Source organism: Camellia sinensis, unplaced genomic scaffold (genome assembly GCF_055761805.1).
Source record: "Camellia sinensis isolate YWXY unplaced genomic scaffold, ASM5576180v1 Unanchor6, whole genome shotgun sequence".
In the NCBI taxonomy this organism is placed as follows: Eukaryota; Viridiplantae; Streptophyta; class Magnoliopsida; order Ericales; family Theaceae; genus Camellia; species Camellia sinensis.
The window spans coordinates 5,316,749-5,337,472 of NW_028129474.1; the positions used below are offsets into that span (position 1 = coordinate 5,316,749).

General features: G+C 36.8%; 1 protein-coding gene across 16 annotated transcripts; it reads right to left on the minus strand.

The window, feature by feature from the left end:
• Positions 1-426: 426 nt before the first annotated feature.
• LOC145818217 (protein REDUCED WALL ACETYLATION 2-like) lies at positions 427-14,305 on the minus strand. Of its 16 annotated transcripts, none has more exons than XM_082912798.1 (13): positions 13,841-14,304; positions 12,557-12,633; positions 12,347-12,428; positions 11,192-11,274; positions 11,015-11,081; positions 10,666-10,794; positions 5,775-5,903; positions 3,281-3,333; positions 3,027-3,159; positions 2,876-2,932; positions 2,688-2,760; positions 1,999-2,157; positions 427-1,040 (listed from the first exon to the last, which is right to left on the minus strand). In XM_082912798.1, exons 9-13 carry the CDS (start codon positions 3,107-3,109, stop codon positions 1,011-1,013), a joined length of 402 nt encoding a protein of 133 aa, XP_082768924.1. In that variant the 5' UTR covers positions 3,110-3,159; positions 3,281-3,333; positions 5,775-5,903; positions 10,666-10,794; positions 11,015-11,081; positions 11,192-11,274; positions 12,347-12,428; positions 12,557-12,633; positions 13,841-14,304; the 3' UTR covers positions 427-1,010. The 16 variants fall into 16 exon arrangements, 11 of the variants coding, with proteins under 11 accessions (XP_082768924.1, XP_082768922.1, XP_082768919.1 ...); XM_082912796.1 differs by lacking the exon at positions 3,281-3,333 and adding an exon at positions 3,650-3,763 and having other exon boundaries at positions 13,841-14,303; XR_014359635.1 differs by having other exon boundaries at positions 427-836; positions 915-1,040; positions 3,027-5,903; positions 13,841-14,305.
• Positions 14,306-20,724: the final 6,419 nt, after the last annotated feature.

Below are 20,724 nucleotides of genomic sequence, written 5' to 3' on the forward strand. Positions count from 1 at the left end.
GTCGGCAATTTACCTTGCGTTGGTAAAAGTCATTCAAATAGGATGATTGTGTGGCACTTTTCGCGACACAAATTTGCATGGGCAAAAAATATACTTTTAGCAACAACATATGCGTTGGCAAAAGTAAACTTTTGGCGACACATTTACGTCGGTAAATGTTACCATTTGCCTACGATTTGTTTGTCGATAAAGGTTCACTTTTGGCAACGACAAATTAGCATTGGCAAAAAATACACTTTTAGCAACACAATATGAGTGGGCAAAAGTAAACTTTTAGCAACACAATTACGTCGGTAAATATTGCCATTTGCCGATGATTTGTTTGTCTATAAAGGTTTACTTTTGACAACGACAAATTAACATTGGCTAAAAATACACTTATAGCAACACAATATGAGTGGGCAAAAATAAACTTTTGACGACACATTTACCAACAAAAATAATTGAAAATAATTTATATATTTTTATAAGATTTACAGATTTACAAGAGGCATCCCTCAGGCACCACTATTACAAACTAATAATATTGATATGAAATCACCTAAAGTTGATGTGTAAGAAAAAAAAAACACTGTTGATACTGCTTTTAGAAGCAGTGTATAAAACCTAAAAGGGTAAACTCACTAAAATACCAAAATACATCCAAATTGTGAACCCACATTACAAACGACAGACAACAAAATGAAAACATGAAACTAACAAAGGCAGGCAAAACGACACAAAAAGTATCCACAAACTTATCTAGCAAACCAACATCTAGTAGCAGCCGCCTCACAGCAACATTGCAGCAGCAGCAGCAGCCCAGCAAGCATCAACCACAAGGGCGGCATTTCGAACTATTAGATTCGGCTTCTTAACAAGATTTCAAGCTGAATTCAACTTGGGAAAAGAAAAAACAGTAAGAAGAAACATACGTCATTTCGAACGAGAATTGTTGGCTTGGATTCTCTTGTGCCCTTGTTAACACCCTCTTTACATTTGATAGCAAGCTGACCAGTGCCTTTATCTTTCTATGCATCGTTATCTGCGGGATCACTTGACTGAACAAAGCAGAAAAGAAAAGAACTAACCATAAGAAAATCAAATGTCTTAATATTATATTATATAAAAGTAGGCAAATGTAAACAGTGCCCAACTCATCAATGCACTACACGCTGTTGATGCAAAATTACAAGAGGCAGTGCCCCGATGAATATTTCAAATATGCCTTTTCTTAAAATTTTGGATGATTAACAAAATGAGTAGATGCAAAATGTGTTTTTCTCTTTGAAAAGTTCCAAGAGATGCAAGTCCAAGTCAATTTTATATTTGTCCAATAAGAAAACAGAGCCAATTCAACCCAGCCAACGAACTTGGGTGCCAGAAGATTCTTATTGACAACAAAATGGACATCAAGGAATGGCAAGTTAATGCTGAATTTAAGCATGGAGAAGTTATTCTAGATGTTTCATCTGATTAGGAAGTGAAAACAAAATTCTTATGGCTAAAAAGGGCTTTAATTTATTCACAGGATTAATGACTTCAGACAGGGTGTAGTTTGGAGGTCCTATAACCAAAAGATTTGATCAGCATCCCACCTCAATTAAACTTGAAGGCAACATTCCCAGGCCCTTCACAAACTGCTCCTAGTTCCAATTATAGAGCAGGGTAATAAATAAACTTTCAGCAACTTGTTGACTCTGTCTCTCTCGCTCTCTCTCTCTCTCTCTAACCATTTCCAACTGCAATTTCCCATCTCAAAGTTACTTCTCTTTATCAACTACCAATATATTTTCTATGGATTGACTATAAGATGCAGACAAGACAGGAAGTGTTTTCAGGTAGAGAAACACAAAGGAGTGGGAGGGAATTATATTGATTAGAGCTCAAACTTCCAAACAAATCACAAGAGACTAGAAACAAACACAGGAAATAAATTGTTTCTTTTACACTGAAAACAAGTAACAATAAATTAGACAATTCTAAGAAATAGACATGTCATCTTAAAAACTGACTAACCTGCATCCAACCTTTCCACTCTTCAGTTTGATGCTTGTTCAGATACAGTATGGATGTTCCTGAGATTGGTGACTTATCATGATGAATCTTGAAAGAAGTAATTGCTGAAACTATGATGAGAAAGAAGTAGAGAAATAAGAAAAGATCCTGATTGTAACTCTGCAAAAACAAATTATGGTTAAAAGACAAGCTCATTGGACACAACTTTGATGCAGATGGACCAAATTATAAGTGAAATAGATACAGAAAACAATAACTGTATATCCTGGCCATTGTGAATTTTATGTGGAGAGGTGAAGTCCTCCCTAATTGTTTGGTTACACATCCAAGGAAACAGAAGAGAGACAGAAGCATCTGATAGCAGCTAGTCCGTCGACGTGTAATTTTGCTTTTGTTATCTCTCATTTCTATGAGTGTTGGTTCATTAGGTTATGCCCATATAAGTGGATCAGGTTATGACCTCGCTAATCCTTTCACTTCCTCGTAAAGTTCTGGGATATATATATATTTTAAAATAACATTTCAAAGTTGTTAAAGAATGTGATATCCACCCATTCCTCTTTCTATATTTTTCACATTGAACTTTTCTTTTTAAGATTTAAAATTGGTCTAACACATACTTCACCAAAGAAAGTAACGAACTCGCGGAATGAAAAGTATAAATTATAAGATAAGGGCATTGGCAAAACCTTTTTTGATTCACCGAAGAGAATTGTATGGTCACATAAGTAAAAGTAGATCAAAAGGACACCAAATTCAGATCTGTAGGGAGAGAGAACAATAAGAAGAAAAATGAGAGTCAGCTTTCTAACCATGTCCTTCAAACTTACAAAGCTCCAAAACTTATGGTTTTAAATTGTGACGATGAGAGACTTACATGGCTCTGAGTGTCAATCGATTTTCTAGCAAGAAAGTCTCATCCATTAGAAGAAATCTGAAAAGTTAAAGAACATAAAGAATGTTAAATTAACCCGTTCATATTCCTCATAAATAATCAAAGATGGAAAAGCTATTTTTTCTAAACTGACAATGTGAGATGTGACAAGTGAACTCCAAGCTTTAGGAGAAGCTGACTGGAGACCTCCCCCCTCCAATAAAACGGCTCTGTCATCTTCTTTAACTATTTCATTTGCCAACTCAACCAAGCTGATATCAGAATGCCTGCTAGTAAAACACTAAATGAGAGAGGAAAGGCGGAAGGAAAAGGAAAAAAATAACTAAATATTTTAAAACAACTATCTAAACTCCAAGATACAATAAATTGGGATATTGATAAATTCACTTTTCTTTGGCAGATCGGATCCATAGCACCTCTCTCTCACATGGTGGAGCCTGCTATATGAGAGAGAGGGTTGTGTCAGAGACAGGGCTGTGAATCCATAAAAAAGAACTGTGAAATTAACAATTTCCAACAAATTGATTTGAACAATTATACAAATAACTAACAACGCAAAAATAACTTTGCTATAATAATAATAATAATAAATTGATCGTCCAAACGTTTGGGAAAAAAAATGGTAAGCACCTATTTTTTATGAAACACTTTAAATCTATTTATTGAATTTTTTAAATGATGAAAACAATACCAAATAGGGCCTATTAAATAAATAAATAACTAACAAAATTTTATCACATTGTCAATAGTAATCACATTGTCCATGTCAAGAATTAGAACACTTCATGAATTCTGTTCCTGCAATTATGATCACAAGAATTATTTGAGTTCAGGGTGAAATATTGTGATGATTCCAAGCAAAAACGACACCTGAAATTGGGAGATACACAAAATATGTTATGTCAACCAAGGACAGGAATATACACTAACAAAGTTCGTAAAGAAGAGAGCACAAAACAAACATCAAGTTCAAAACGAAACAATGAACGATATTGCAATGACTAATAATACCCCCTCTTTGATCAAACTTCTATGTTTATCTAAAAGGGGTTTTCAGCTCTCCTAAAAAGCCCTAGCACAAATTACATCCAGCCATTGCATCTAAGTTTTCTACTAATGAACCTATGCATTTACTTCCTATCATGCAAGTTGATCATAAGATTTACACTCTTAGTCATAGACTCATAGGCCTAGCTGCAAAGATTTGTCATTTATGTACTTACCATAATGAGTTACTCAAACAGATGCTCAAGTTGGGGTGGAACCATGAATAACTTTGATTTGACACCAGTTGAAACAGAACAATTTTAAGGTATATGAGTAGTCAAAAAATAAAAAGGCAATGCTGATAATTCGCCAGGACAGGATATATTGCAACGAAACTGCTAAACAAAATGAAAAATACCTTCTTCTTTTTTCCCCTAATAAATGCAAAAGTAGGAGACTACAGTTAACAATGGAAAAAATAATAATAACCAGCAGATATAAGTGAAAAGAAAAGGTTGAGAACTAGAGACATTAACAACCCTTAACCCAACAAGTGATGATGTCAGACAAAATTAAATCATATGCAGAGATAGCAAAAATAATATTTTTGATAATCAGATGCCAAGACAGTTACAATCTTCCCATACCTTTGTTTCAATTTTATTACTCTATATGCTTTGCCTACTTAAACATGGGAAGATAGAGAAAGAGAAAGAGGGGAAGTTTTCTGGATGATTTATTTAATTAAAAACCTTGTTTAACAAAGTAGACAAGGATTAAACAAACCTCTCGCGTTTCCAAATCTTATTCCCAATTTGTAACGCCCTACACCATTCCTTGAAATTTATATCCCAAATCGAGTTTCATCATCAAAACCACCCAACACAATAACTTTCACACAACCAGGATTTGTGTCTTCCTCTGACCTTACTTCAGTACAATTTGAGTAAAATTCTGGCTTTATAGGTTACTAACTAAAGGGAAAAATTCTGGCTTTATAGGTTACTAACTATAGGTTACTAACTATAGACTACAGTTAACAAAGGAAAAAATTCTGGCTTTATAGGTTACAAAGCTGTAAGCATAAACACTAAGAACATAGAGCTTGAAATGAAAGTAAATTATTAGTCAATATTTCCATTGAAGAGATTTAACTTTTTGTCTCCAAAATGAAGAGAGTGCTGCCACTGTACATGTCAAGTCCAATTTGAAGAATTTTCACACCCCAAGTAACCTACTGGCCAAACAAATTGAACAGAGTGGGTATACCAAGTTACCAACGTGGCCCAAAAGCTTAAGCCCAAGTAATATACCAAATTAAGGTTTCATATTATAAAGAGGAAGAGGAAGAAGAAGAAGAAGCGACAGAGAAAAGCCGAAAAGAAAGAAAACGGTATGCCGATGTATCTTTCCAAAAAGATAGTTGGGCAACAATCCCCCACTCGTTAATCTTGAAAACGACAATGACTGAAGGCGTATTAAAAAATTCAACAGAAGACGAGGCTCTGTGAAACACATCCAGTGCAACAAAAACAATCGGGTTAAGGTTTGAGATTATGTTTGGAAGCAAAGATCAACACTGAACAGCTACATTTTAAAAGTTAAAAGTAAAAAGCTTACCACCCTCAATAACAGTAGATCCACTACTTTTGACAAGTTCAGAATTTTATGAACCTTCAACCACTTGAAAAGTAGAAAAAATATTTTGTCACGGTACAGAGAGTTCAATAGGCTTTGCTTATAAACATGTATTTTTGTCATAATTTACTTCTTTGCCATAATTTTTGTGTGATATTCTAGAAGCATACAACTCAACATCTTATTATAAAATTTGAAAAGGAACAAAAGTAATGCCAAACAAGCTGATAATTCATAATTCAAAATCAATGACTACCTCCTGGCAGCAAATGTAAGATTCTATTGCCGAGACCGACCCTCCTCATCAGTGCTAGTCACACTATTGATCAATTCCATGGAAGCATTGTTCTGGTCTACATGTTGCTGTTGTTGTGTACTCTCTCGACTGGAACAATTCAAATGCATGAAAATGAAATGATAAGCATTTGTTTATGAGATAACCACATTGACTAAAAAGCACGGGCATGAACACAAACACTGATAACACTACTTTAACATGAAAAAAAACAACCAGATTTTATGTCCCAGGAACTAAGTATGAACGAGCATATATGAGGGGAAAAAATAAGTATGAACTAAACAGGGGTCAGATTAAAGACACAAGAAGTGAACAGGATGAAATGCCCAGCCTAATGATCATTCTCTTCTTTTCTTTTCCTTTTTTCATATCCCACGCACTTGTTTTCAAATTAGTACATCACTCTACCAAACCACCTTTCCAGAGTTATAATAAATCCCAAAACATGTCCTGTGGTGTGTCCAGAAATAGGACATGTGTCCTTGACGTGTCCTCTAACATGTCCACTAAAAAAATTAATATAAATGCCACATGGCATGTCCGACACATATCTGAGTGGTGTCTTGTCCGACATGTGTTGCACACTACTACAACAACAAAAATGGAGTGTTTCATAGCATATAGAAATGAGAGCCCACTATCGTGGGTTATTTTTAATATAAATTATAGACGATAGAAAACACCTCTTCAAAGCTATTTGCGAGTGTATATGTTACGATATATACATGAGTATTACCAATACATGAATGAGAGTATTACTGAACAAGGTATATAAAATATTGCAACAAAATAAAAAAAGCAACTTGACAGAATACTAATTGTTTGCAATCAATGCGACTTGAATTTTTACTTTCTTGACACCAAAATAAATTTTCAAGGAAAAATAAATCCAAGTCAGCATGAAAAAAAGATTAATGCAAATGAAACAAAGGCGGAGCATCTTAGTTGAAGAAAGCCACGAGAATGATCATAATGCAGGACATTTCATCTTTGATGAGAAAGTGTGGAGTGTTATAGGCAGGGTCCCAAGGGACACCTTTTTCCTAGAAGGAATTCAAATTGTTATTATCTAAGGTTGTATTTGGTATTTATGAGGGACTTTCATCAAAATGCCAAGTTAGTTAGAGGGTTAAACAGTTCCTTCATAGCTTTAATCCCAAAAAATGAGAACCCAGCTAGCCTAAATGAATATAGGCCCATCAGCTTAGTGGGGTCCATGTACAAGATATTGGCCAAGGTACTATCAAATAGGTTGAAGCAGGTGCTGCCTCGGATCATAAGTGAAACTCAATCGGCTTTTTTGAGGGGCAGAAACATTTTAGATGGCATACTGATTGCTAATGAGATAGTAGATGGGTGGAAGAAGGCAAGAGGATGTGGAGTTGTGCTTAAACTCGATTTTCATAAAGCTTATGATTCTGTCAATTGGGAATTTTTGTTCTCTATGTTAGTTAAATTTGGTTTTGGAACTAAATGGGTGAGGTGGATGAAGGTATGTGTTACTTCTGTAAGATCTTCAGTGTTGGTTAATGGGTCTCCAACTACTGAATTTAGTCCACAGAAGGGACTTCGTCAGGGAGACCCACTGTCACCTTTTCTGTTCATTATTGTGGCTGAGGCACTTAATATCTTAATGGGTAGAGCAAAAGATTTGGGACTGATTACAGGGGCATCTATTGGGCCTAGTAGTCTGCGGATTACGCATCTACAATTTGCGGATGATACCATTTTGTTCTGTGAAGCTGATTGGGGGGAAATAGTAAATATAAAACGAATCCTCAGGTGCTTTGAAGTCTTATCAGGACTTAGAATTAATTTTAACAAAAGCGTGGTCTGTGGGGTGGGGATTCCAGATGAGCTGGGCCAGGATTTTGCAAGAAGGTTGAATTGTAAATTTCAAAAATTGCCCATCAAATACTTGGGGTTGCCATTAGGGGCCAGCCCAAGTAGTAGCAGAACTTGGCTGCCAGTGATTGAGAAATGTAAGCAAAGACTTGCTTCTTGGAAGAGAAGATATCTATCCTTCGCCGGTCGGCTGACCTTGATTAAGTCTGTCCTTGCTAGCCTACCTATTTTTTATCTCTCAATATTTAAGATGCCCGAGATGGTAGCAAAAAAGATGGAAAGTATTCAATCTGCTTTTCTTTGGGGTGGCTCAGATTTGAGGAGGAAAGTGCACTTGGTGAAATGGGAGGATGTTTCTAAAAGTAAAAACTTAGGAGGGTTGGGTGTTAAGAGAATTAGAATCATGAATGTTTGCCTTTTACTGAAGTGGTGGTGGAGGTTTGGTGCTGAAGAGAACTCTCTTTGGAAGGATGTTATATGTCGAAAGTACAGGGAGACAGGTTGGTATCCCTCCACCGAGAGGACTAGTAGGTTGTCTAAAACTTGGGCTGATATTATTTACACTGTGGCTTCTAGGGTAGATCTGATGCAATTTTTTAGGAGTAATGCTGTGGTCAAGCTTGGGGATGGTAGAAGAATTAGATTTTGGTCTGATTGCTGGATAGAGGGTGTATGTCTTAGAGATGAGTTTCCTAGACTATATTCTCTATCAGTTGATAAAGAAGAGTCTGTATTCATGTTTCACAGCAATAGAGATGTATATGGGAATTGGGTGTTTAATTTTAGGAGGCCTCTTTTTGCTTGGGAGGAAGCAGAATTGAGTAGATTACTAGTACTTCTGAGTAGGCCTCCTTTGCTTAGAGCTAATGTGGCAGATTGTTTGACTTGGAATGCAAATACAGCTGGTTGTTTTAGTGTCTCATCTGTTTATCAGTGGTTTGAATTGGGCTTTGGGTCTAATAGTTTGATCTATACAGTTTTGTGGAAAGCTCCGGCTCCACCAAGAGCACAATTCTTTGGTTGGTTGGTGTGGAAGGGTAGAATCAAGTCTGCTAGTTATTTGCGCAGAATTGGTATCCTAAATGCCAATGTTGATGTTTGTTATGTGTTTTGCAAAGAAGAGGAGGAAACTATTAACCATGTGTTACTTCACTGCCCTCGTGTGTGGCTGATCTGGTCTTATTTTGTCAGAAGGTGGGGGTGGCAATGGGCTTCACCAGGTTCTGTTCAAAGTGTGATTCAGTGGTGGTCGGGTTGTAGCATGACGAAACTGGAAAAGAAGCTGTGGAGTGTAATTCCATATGCTATTTTCTGGTCCATATGGAAACAGAGGAATGACTCGGTGTTCAATGGGGTGGAGCCTAATTTTCTAGCTTTGTGTGAATCTATTGAGGTTCGAATTGCTTTGTGGATTAAGTCTTATGTCCCAGCTCTGAACTTCACTGTCAATGACCTAGTGCATAATTTGCAACAGATCAGAAGATGCTTGGCTTAGGAGTTTCTGCAGCATATTGAATGGGATTTTGTGACTTTCTACAGCTCTGGTGGGGTAAAGCAGAGGAGGTTTCAATTGCCGGTGTGATGAAATGGTCTGTACTGGTTGATCTGTGTGGGAGAAAGAATAGTATGTTATGCTCTGAATGCAGTATGGCTGGAGTGCAGTTGGAGTTTTTGCTTCTGATGGTTAACACATATTAGATGGTTTGAATTGGTGGTAGCCAATGGTGTTGTAGTAGTGGGTAGCTGTTGACTGTGCACTGGTTTGCTGTGGACAGGAAAGGTGCTCTCCCCATCCTCTTCTGCCAGCTGCTGAAGTTAATTGATTCAGCTGGGGGCCAATCCATCTGAGGGTTGTGCTGTGTGGAGTAACTAGGCTTAGCAATTTTGGAAGTTTGTTGTTCTGCTATGGTGCCTTCTGGGGATGTGCTGTGGTGATATATTGGTGTTTTGAATTTTGGTATGCTATGGATGAATTTTGGTCTGCTATAGTTGGAAGGCTGAAGGCAAAAGGTTCATGGGCTGTGTTGTTTGGGAAGCCTATCTCTGTTATGGGGCTCATCAGTTTCAGTGTTCTGGTTTTTGGGCTACTGTATGGTTGTTATTATCAGTTTGCCTTCTTAGCTCCCAGGTTGACTCTTGCTGGAATTTTGCAGTTTAATTCTGTTTCTGGGTTGGACTGTGCTGAGGAGGAAGATTCAAAATTGGTCTGCTGTTGGTAGCTGGGGGTAGGTGCATGCTGGTTATGAGATTTGGTACACATAGTGGGTCTGATGCTGTTATATACTCCAAGGAGAATATCATGTTTTGGCCGTTACCCCATCACATATTAAGAGAGATGAGTGGGTTTGGTTTGCTATGTTTGAGCTGTGGGAATTCATTTTTGGTGATTGTAGTGCCTAAGCTATCTGTTTTTTCTGGTTTTTTCTTTGTTGTGTTTGCTCGTTGGTTTCTCACCAACTTGGAGGTTGGAGCTTGTTATAGCTCCAAGTTCCACTTTATTGATGTAATTTTCCTTTCCATCAATAAAGTTTTCTTTTTGCCGATCAAAAAAAAAAAAAAAAGTTGTATTTGGATTTATGAATTTGAAAGGAAATAATTTGACACTATTCAGATTGAAGAATTGCTCAAATTTAGATATGGATTTCAAGATTGAATTTGATAGCTTTTCATGATTGATTTGAAATAACAACATAAAAGTAGTTACTTGAAATCCTTTATATATGCTAAATAAAGGTTCTAGTTAAAGATCCTAATAAAATATTTTCCTTCTATCTTTAATCCATCTTCTCATTTAGTTTTTCAATCCACTTACCTCATATTAAGAAAAAAAAAAAAAAATCAATCTCAAATCCATTCATTTGAAATCCATTTATACAAACGAAGCTTAAGAGTAGCAACTAAATTTAATATGGTCAGCTGTATAACTATGGGCCAACACAATAAAAATAAATTAATTACTAGTTCTTTCATTTCAGCAAATAGTCATAGACATGCTCATACTCACTTATGCACGTGTCATGTTCTCGCATGTATAATAAATTGCTGCCGCAGCGGCACTCATAACCACCCCAGGTATTCTTGCATTTGCACTGCGGGCATTGGCAGGCTGACCTTTCTTTGCATTCGTCCATATCTGGAAGACAGAGAACGGTCAATAGAAAGAGACTGAAATCTACAGGGTATCATCCTACAAACCTACTAAATATGTAAAGACAGTATGCTTGAAAAGAGTCATCGCCTAATTTGATATAGCCATAGCAAAATAATGGGCCCAACAAGCCTCGTAAATCCCAGTCATCTTTGTAATGTTCCACGACATTAATCAGTAAAACCAAGAAGTGGAAATACATTACCTTCACAAGTGTGCACTCCATCACCCTCGAATCTTGGTGGACACTTGCAGCCTTTTGTATGGTTATCCTAAAAGTTCGTCAAGAACCGCTCAATGGTCAGTGGGCAGTTAAAAAGAACTCAGAAAGTGTCCTAATAATAATCAACTCTGACAGATGAGTTGAGTTTGAACCACTTACAATGCAAGCAGAATAGGTCCTGCCTTCCTGGGTCTTCTTCCAACAGCCTCCATTATTTAATTCACACCGTAAAGCACCTGAAGCTATTAAACCAAATATGCCAAAATATGATGTAAATATAAATTTCTGAATGCTGTGTGTATAAGTTCAACAGCTTGTTCAAAGCGTAAGATGCCCGCTTGATCAGAGTTAACATCATCTTTCTAAGCTACTGGCACTTTGTGTACGGCTGCAGGATATTAGTTAAACATGTCTATTGGAAGAGACCATTAGGTTGTGTTAGGATCATGGAATGGGTAAGAATTTGGAAAGGGAAAGGAAAAGGAAAAGGCAGGGGAAATGGAGAACAAATTTAGCTTATATTTCCATTCACATTTCCTTCACCTTCTTCCTTTCCCTTTCCAAATCCCTATTCAAATCTATAATCCAAACACAGCCTTAAGGTTCCAATACAATAAAGGAAGATGAACACCTAGTTACAATATTTCAAAGCAAGACTATGAATTAGGCTGGAGACGGTATCTTATCTATTTGATACTTATTTTAGATATAAAAATAGAAAAACTACGCATTTAAAGAATTTGACCAAGTCCTTGTATCTTATGATTTCAATATCCTATGGGTACACCCCTGCAGCCAGCATACTATTTACTGGCTGTAAGTGTAAGCTGAGATTTCAATTCAATCAAAAAAGGAAAAAAAAAAAAAAAAGGTTGCCACAAAAATTTAAGAGTTACATTGTTATTAATGACATCAGAACCACAATGAATCAAACTGATGTTACGAGATCTGTTTATAACAGCACAATCACAAAAATCAGCAACTTAACAATCAAATCTATTTTGCTAGACATTTTCAGCCAAATATTCTCTTGTTTCATCAAAAGTGAGAAGACATGAAAATCAAAATTCCTTAATGGAGCATCCTGTGAGATATCAGGCATGGTGATAATTTTTTTATGATGATGGCACTGAAAAAAAAAAGGGTGAAACAAAAAAGGGGGCCTTTTTACTTGATTTAACTAAAAAAAGGGGGAAACTACTGCCACAACTTTTCAAGAAATGATTTTCCTAGCTAGATTTGTTGGTCTATTGTCTCTTGAGCAATATACCAAAAGGAGCAAAACTTACACTCATAATTTGAATAAACACATACCTTCACAATGAGTTTAACCATCACCAACAAAGTTTACACCTTGCACAATAGGATATTGACACAGTCTTCCTCGAAAAGTATCCTACAAGAAGTCTCTTAAAATCAGAGAAAAAAACTAGAAGAGATCCAACCATATTCAACTCTAAAAACACAAGAAATTTTATTTTATTTTATTTTTCCCAGAAGCATTCAACTGAAATGGTTCCATACCCGGCATGCAGTGATGTTAGCATCCTTATCCTGCCAACATCCACCATTGTTTGTTACACACTCGTTTGTTTCTATATCTACAAAGAAAATGCATGAGAAAACATAGGGCCCATCCATAAAAAAATTGCATAGAATATAACATATATATATATATATATATATATATATATTTATGTATATGATTTATTATTGATTGTCAAAGTTAATCATCTAAAAAGAACCAGATCCATGCTACACTATAAGGAGTCGAGGACTGCAATCACAAGTAACAGGAAATTTAACATGTTGCTCCCAAATAAGTTCCTCCACTAAATATGCATAAAAAAACCATATTGGTATAGAGCAGGTATTTGTTCCCATTTACATTAACGTCATTCACATTGAAAAGGTAATAACCCTAGAATTCTGGTTTATGACCTCGGACTTGTTGGAAATGAAACTTATGTAGTCTTATAAAAAAGGGACTCTTTTGCAATTTATGCTTTGATTTCTATTATGAAACGATAACTGCACCCCTATGGTGGGAGACAAACATCCATTAAAATTCATAAGCACTTCATGGATATTTACATAATTTATATAGTTCAAAACCAAGATTGGATATAGCAATGAATAAGACTATTAGACTCAAGGAATAGTGAAAAATCCTAAAAATAAAAAATAAAAAGCGAAGTCTAGGTTTATGATTTTAGAAGGTCCAAAGAATGACGGACCATATTGGAAATTGTGGATTCCATTTTATATCTTTACAGGTAAAATGTAAGAAAACATGCAGAAGATCATCTTGTTATCACTCCCAAGAAAACACTGAAATTTATAACAATAGAAATCAGCTAATTATCAACCTGTTGTTTTCCAACAAAATCAATTAACTATAGTTGTTGGTTTCTTTTCTTGTTCTTTTTGTTTTTTAATGATAAAAATTGGGAAACTGCCCTTATTCATCCCTTAATATATACAAATATCAACTGTTCCAAATCATTGGTATATTAAAAAAAAAAAAACCCCAAAGAAATAATTGATGTAACTTTCTGGAAAAATAAATAAATAAATAGTGCTCCCTCTGTAGCATGCATTATTGGATGTTATGTTTATTGCCTCAAAAATCCAATTTCACCATCATGGAACACTCTTGTCTGTGAAAGAAATCCAAATCAAAAGAATAATTTTAAAGCAAACCAAAAGTAGAAGAATTTGGGGAAGAAGGCAAGTATCAATTTTTCGAAACAAAAATTGAGAGAGAGAAGCAGGGGAAGTGAGATACAAAGCAAAAAGGGAACAAACCTATAGGGGCAGACTGAAGCACCGATGGTCTCGCACACGGCAGCAAACGGCACAAACCCAACGATCAACAAACCTATATGCGGGTGTGCGATTTGGTTGGGGGAGAGAACTACGAATTGTGACCTGTGCAAGAGTGAAAACCGTGCAGATTGATGAGGAGAGATTGATGAGGGGATTTACCTATCCTAGAAAAAAAAGAGGGAATTTTGGGAGGGAAATTTTCACCGCCTCATATGTTTGTAGAGGCAGATCACCAAACCAAAAAAAAAAAATTCAATACAATTTTTAGGTTTTTTTAAAAAATTAAAAATAATTTGACAGCAATAAAAATCAAAATTATATTTCTAAAATTTTAAAAAGTATTTATGATCTAAAAGATAAAATTATACAAAAATAATAAGTATTTTTTTTAACCCAATTTTTTTTTTTTTTTAGGAAAAATAAATTTGAAACTAATTTTTGAAAATAAAACCAAACATATTTAAATTGATAATCTAACCACATTCTTTGAAAAAGTTTAAATTATCTCAAATTAGTCATCTCAACTTAAGAGTGTGTTTGGGATTAATGGGTTCATTTTGTGATCTAATTCAATAATCATTTTAATTTTACAATTCATTAACTAGAATATTTAAAACTCTTTAAAAAGTTATAATAAAAACACAAATCACTAAATCACATCATTTCACTAGCAAAACTTTTACCGACGAATAGTGTTATCGTCGCTAAATGATTAACTCTTTGCCCACGCCAACTTGCTGTTGCCAAAAGTAAGCACACTAATAGCAACGCTCATTGTGTTGCTAAAACATAGGCCTCGCAGCTAAAAGTTTTGAAATTTTGGCGCCAACCAAAAATTTTGGCGCTAAAAGAATGTTATGCTTTTTTAGCAACGATAGCAAATTGCGTTGGTAAAAGTATACTTTTACCAACGAAATTGATCACTGTGTCGCCAAAAATATACTTTTGGCGATGAAAAATTGATGGCCGATATGTAATTATGGTGTTTATTTGCCATTTCTCTTGCAATAGGGTATAAACACTCGGACACTTATTCGGACCCTCTTGCATGATGACTGATATGTAATTATGGTGTTTATTTGCCATTTCCCATGCATTAGGGCTTAAACACTCGGAGACTTATTCAGACCCTCTTGCATGATGGTAGATATGTAATTACGGTGTTTACTTGTAATTTCTCATGCATTAGGGCTTAAACACTCGGACACTTATTCGGACATTCTTGCGTGATGGCAGATATGTAATTATGGTGTTTACTTGCCATTTCTCTGGCATTAGGGCATAAACCCTCGGACACTTATTCGGACTCTCTTGCATGATGGCAGATATGTAATTATGGTGTTTATTTGTCATTTCTCATGCATTATGGTTTAAACACTCGGACACTTATTCGGACCCTCTTGCATGATGGCAGATATGTAATTATGGTGTTTATTTTCCATTTCTCATGCATTTGGGTTTAAACACTCGGACACTTATTCCGCCCCTCGTGCATGATGGCAGATATGTAATTATGGTGTTTTTTTGCCATTTCTCATGCATTAGGGTTTAAAAACTTGGACACTTATTCGTACCCTCTGGCTTGATGGCAGATATGTAATTATGGTGTTTATTTGCCATTTCTCATGCATTAGGGTTTAAACACTCGGACACTTATTCGGACCCTCTTGCATGATGGCAGATATGTAATTATGGTGTTTATTTGCCATTTCTCATGCATTAGGGTTTAAACACTCGGACACTTATTCGGACCCTCTTGCGTGATGGCAGATATGTAATTATGGTGTGTATTTGCCATTTCTCATGCATTAGGGTTTAAACACCCGGACACTTATTCGGACCCTCTTGCATGATGGCAGATATGTAATTATGGTGTTTACTTGCCATTTCTCAGGCATTAGGGTTTAAACACTCGGACACTTATTCGGACCCACTTGCATGAAGGCAGATATGTAGTTATGGTGTTTATTTGCCATTTCTCATGCATTAGGGTTTAAACACTCGGTCACTTATTCGGACCCTCTTGCATGATGGCAGATATGTAATTATGGTGTTTATTTTTCATTTCTCTTGCATTAGGGTTTAAACACTCGGACACTTATTCCGACCCTCTTGCATGATGGCAGATATGTAATTATGGGGTTTACTTCCCATTTCTCAAGCATTAGGGTTTAAACACTCGGACACTTATTCGGACCCTCTTGCATGACGGCAGATATGTAATTATGGTGTTTCCTTGCCATTTCTCAGGCATTAGGGTTTGAACAGTCGGACACTTAGTCGAACCCACTTGCATGATGGCAGATATGTAGTTATGGTGTTTATTTGCCATTTCTCATGCATTAGGGTTTAAACACTCGGCCACTTATTTGGACCCTCTTGCATGATGGCAGATCTGTAATTATGGTGTTTATTTTTCATTTCTCATGCATTAGGGTTTAAACACTCGGACACTTATTCAGACCCTCATGCATGGTGGTAGATATGTAATTACGGTGTTTACTTGTCATTTCTCATGCATTAGGGCTTAAACACTCGGAAACCTATTCGGACATTCTTGCGTGATGACAGATATGTAATTATGGTGTTTACTAGCCATTTCGCTTGCATTAGGGCTTAAACCCTCGGACACATATTCGGACTCTCTTGCATGATGGCAGATATGTAATTATGGTGTTTGTTTGTCGTTCCTCATGCATTATGGTTTAAACACTCGGACACTTATTCGGACCCTCTTGCATGATGGCAGATATGTAATTATGGTGTTTATTTGCCATTTCTCATGCATTAGGGTTTAAACACTCGGACACTTATTCCGCCCCTCTTGCATGATGGCAGATATGTAATTATGGGGTTTTTTTGCCATTTCTCATGCATTAGGGTTTAAAAACTCGGACACATATTCGGACCCTCTTGCTTGATGGCAGATATGAAATTATGGTGTTTATTTGCCATTTCTCATGCATTAGGGTTTAAACACTCGGACACTTATTCGGACCCTCTTGCATGATGGCAGATATGTAATTATGGTGTTTATTTGCCATTTCTCATGCATTAGGGTTTAAACACTCGGACACTTATTCGGACCCCCTTGCATGATGGCAGATATGTAATTATGGTTTGTATTTGCCATTTCTCATGCATTAGGGTTTAAACACTCGGACACTTATTCGGACCCTCTTGCATGATGGCAGATATGTAGTTATGGTGTGTATTTGCCATTTCTCAGGCATTAGGGTTTAAACACTAGGACACTTATTCGAACCCACTTACATGATGGCAGATATGTAGTTATGGTGTTTATTTGGCATTTCTCATGCATTAGGGTTTAAACACTCGGTCACTTATTCGGACCCCCTTGCATGATGGCAGATCTGTAATTATGGTGTTTATTTTTCATTTCTCATGCATTAGGGTTTAAACACTCGGACACTTATTCAGACCCTCATGCATGATGGTAGATATGTAATTACGGTGTTTACTTGTCATTTCTCATGCATTAGGGCTTAAACACCCGGACACTTATTCGGACTCACTTGCATGATGGCAGATATGTAATTATGGAGTTTATTTGCCATTTCTCATGCATTAGGGTTTAAACACTCGGACACTTATTCCGACCCTCTTGCATTATGGCAGATATGTAATTATGGTGTTTACTTGCCATTTCTCATGCATTAGGGTTTAAAAACACGGACATTTATTCGGACCCTCTTGCATGATGGCAGATATGTAATTATGGTGTTTATTTGCCGTTTCTCATGCATTAGGGTTCAAACACTTGGACACTTACTCGGACCCTCTTACATGATGGCAGATATGTAATTATGGTGTTTATTTTCCATTTCTCATGCATTAGGGTTTAAACTATCGGACACTTATACGAACCCTCTTGCATGATGGCAGATATGTAATTATGGTGTTTACTTTCCATTTCTCATGCATTAGGGCTTAAACACTCGGACACTTATTCGGACCCTCTCTCATGATGGCAGATATGTAATTATGGTGTTTACTTGCCATTTGTCATGCATTAGGGCTTAAACACTCGGACACTTATTCGGACCCTCTTGCATGATGGCAGATATGTAATTTTGATGTTTATTTGTCATTTCTCATGAATTAGGGTTTAAACAATCGGACACTTATACGAACCCTCCTGCATGATGCCAGATATGTAATTATGGTGTTTATTTGCCATTTCTCATGCATTAGCGTTTAAACACACGGACACTTATTCGGACCCTATCGCATGATGGCAGATATGTAATTATGGTGCTTACTTGCCATTTCTCATGCATTGGGGCATAAACACTCCAACACTTATTCGGACCCTCTTGCGTGATGGCAGATATGTAATTATGGTGTCTATTTGCCATTTCTGATGCATTAGGGTTTAGATACTCGGACACTTATTCCGACCCTCTTGCATGATGGCAGCTATGTAATTATGGTGTTTACATGCCATTTCTCATGCATTAGGGTTCAAACACACGGACATTTATTCGGACCCCCTTGCATGATGGCCGATATGTAATTATGGTGTTTATTTTCCATTTCTCTTGCAATAGGGTATAAACACTCGGACACTTATTCGGACCCTCTTGCATGATGGCTGATATGTAATTATGGTGTTTATTTGCCATTTGCCATGCATTAGGGCTTAAACACTCGGACACTTATTCAGACCCTCTTGCATGATGGTAGATATGTAATTACGGTGTTTACATGTCATTTCTCATGCATTAGGGCTTAAAAACTCGGACACTTATTCGGACATTCTTGCGTGATGGCAGATATGTAATTATGGTGATTACTTGCCATTTCTCTTGCATTAGGGCTTAAACCCTCGGACACTTATTCGGACTCTCTTGCAAGATGGCAGATATGTAATTATGGTGTTTATTTGTCATTTCTCATGCATTATGGTTTAAACACTCGGACACTTATTCGGACCCTCTTGCATGATGGCAGATATATAATTATGGTGTTTATTTGCCATTTCTCATGCATTAGGGTTTAAACACTCGGACACTTATTCCGCCCCTCTTGCATGATGGCAGATATGTAATTATGGTGTTTTTTTGCCATTTCTCATGCATTAGGGTTTAAAAACTCGGACACTTATTCGTACCCTCTTGCTTGATGGCAGATATGTAATTATGGTGTTTATTTGCCATTTCTCATGCATTAGGGTTTAAACACTCGGACACTTATTCGGTCCCTCTTGCATGATGGCAGATATGTAATTATGGTGTTTATTTGCCATTTCTCATGCATTAGGGTTTAAACACTCGGACACTTATTCGGACCCTCTTGCATGATGGCAGATATGTAATTATGGTGTGTATTTGCCATTTCTCATGCATTAGGGTTTAAACACTCGGACACTTATTCGGACCCTCTTGTATGATGGCAGATATGTAATTACGGTGTTTACTTGCCATTTCTCAGGCATTAGGGTTTAAACACTCGGACACTTATTCGGACCCACTTGCATGATGGCAAATATGTAGTTATGGTGTTTATTTGCCATTTCTCATGCATTAGGGTTCAAACACTCGGTCACTTATTCGGACCCTCTTGTATGATGGCAGATATGTAATTATGGTCTTTATTTTTCATTTCTCTTGCATTAGGGTTTAAACACTCGGACACTTATTCCGACCCTCTTTCATGATGGCAGATATGTAATTATGGGGTTTACTTCCCATTTCTCAAGCATTAGGGTTTAAACACTCGGACACTTAGTCGGACCCTCTTGCATGATGGCCAATATGTAATTATGGTGTTTATTTGCCATTTCTCTTGCAATAGGGTATAAACACTCGGACACTTATTCAGGCCCTCTTACATGATGGCCGATATGTAATTATGGTGTTTATTTGCCATTTCCCATGCATTAGGGATTAAACACTCGGACACTTATCCGGACCATCTTGCATGATGGCAGATATGTAATTACGGTGTTTACTTTTCATTTCTCATGCATTAGTGCTTAAACACTCGGACACTTATCCGGACCCTCTTGCGTGATGGCAGATATGTAGTTATGGTGTTTACTTGCCATTTCTCATGCATGAGGGCTTAAACCCTCGGACACTTATTCGGACTCTTTTGCATGATGGCAGATATGTAATTATGGTGCTTATTTGTCATTTCTCATGCATTATGGTTTAAACACTCGGACACTTATTCGGACCCTCTTGCATGATGGCAGATATGTAATTGTGGTGTTTATTTGCCATTTCTCATGCATTAGGGTTTAAACACTCGGACACTTATTTCGCCCCTCTTGCATGATGGCAGATATGTAATTATGCTGTTTTCTTGCCATTTCTGATGCATTAGGGTTTAAAAACTCGAACACTTATTCGGACCCTCTTGCATGATGGCAGATATGTAATTATGGGTTTATTTGCCATTTCTCATGCATTAGGGTTTAAACACTCGGACACTTATTCGGAACCTCTTGCATGATGGCAGATTTGTAATTATGGTGTTTACTTACCATTTCTCATGCATTAGGGTTTAAACACTCGGACACTTATTGGGACCCTCTTGCATGATGGCAGAGATGTAATTGTATTGTTTGCTTGCCATTTCTTATGCATTAGGGTTTAAACACTAGGACACTTATTCAGACCCTCTTGCATAATGGCAGATATATAATTATGGTGTTCACTTGCCATTTCCCCACCATTAGGGTTGAAACACTCGGACACTTATTCGGACACTCTTGCATGATGGCAGATATGTAATTATGGTGTTTACTAGTCATTTCTCATGCATTGGAATTTAAACACTCGGACACTTATTCGGACCCTCTTGCATGGTGGCAGATATGCAATTATGGTGTTTGC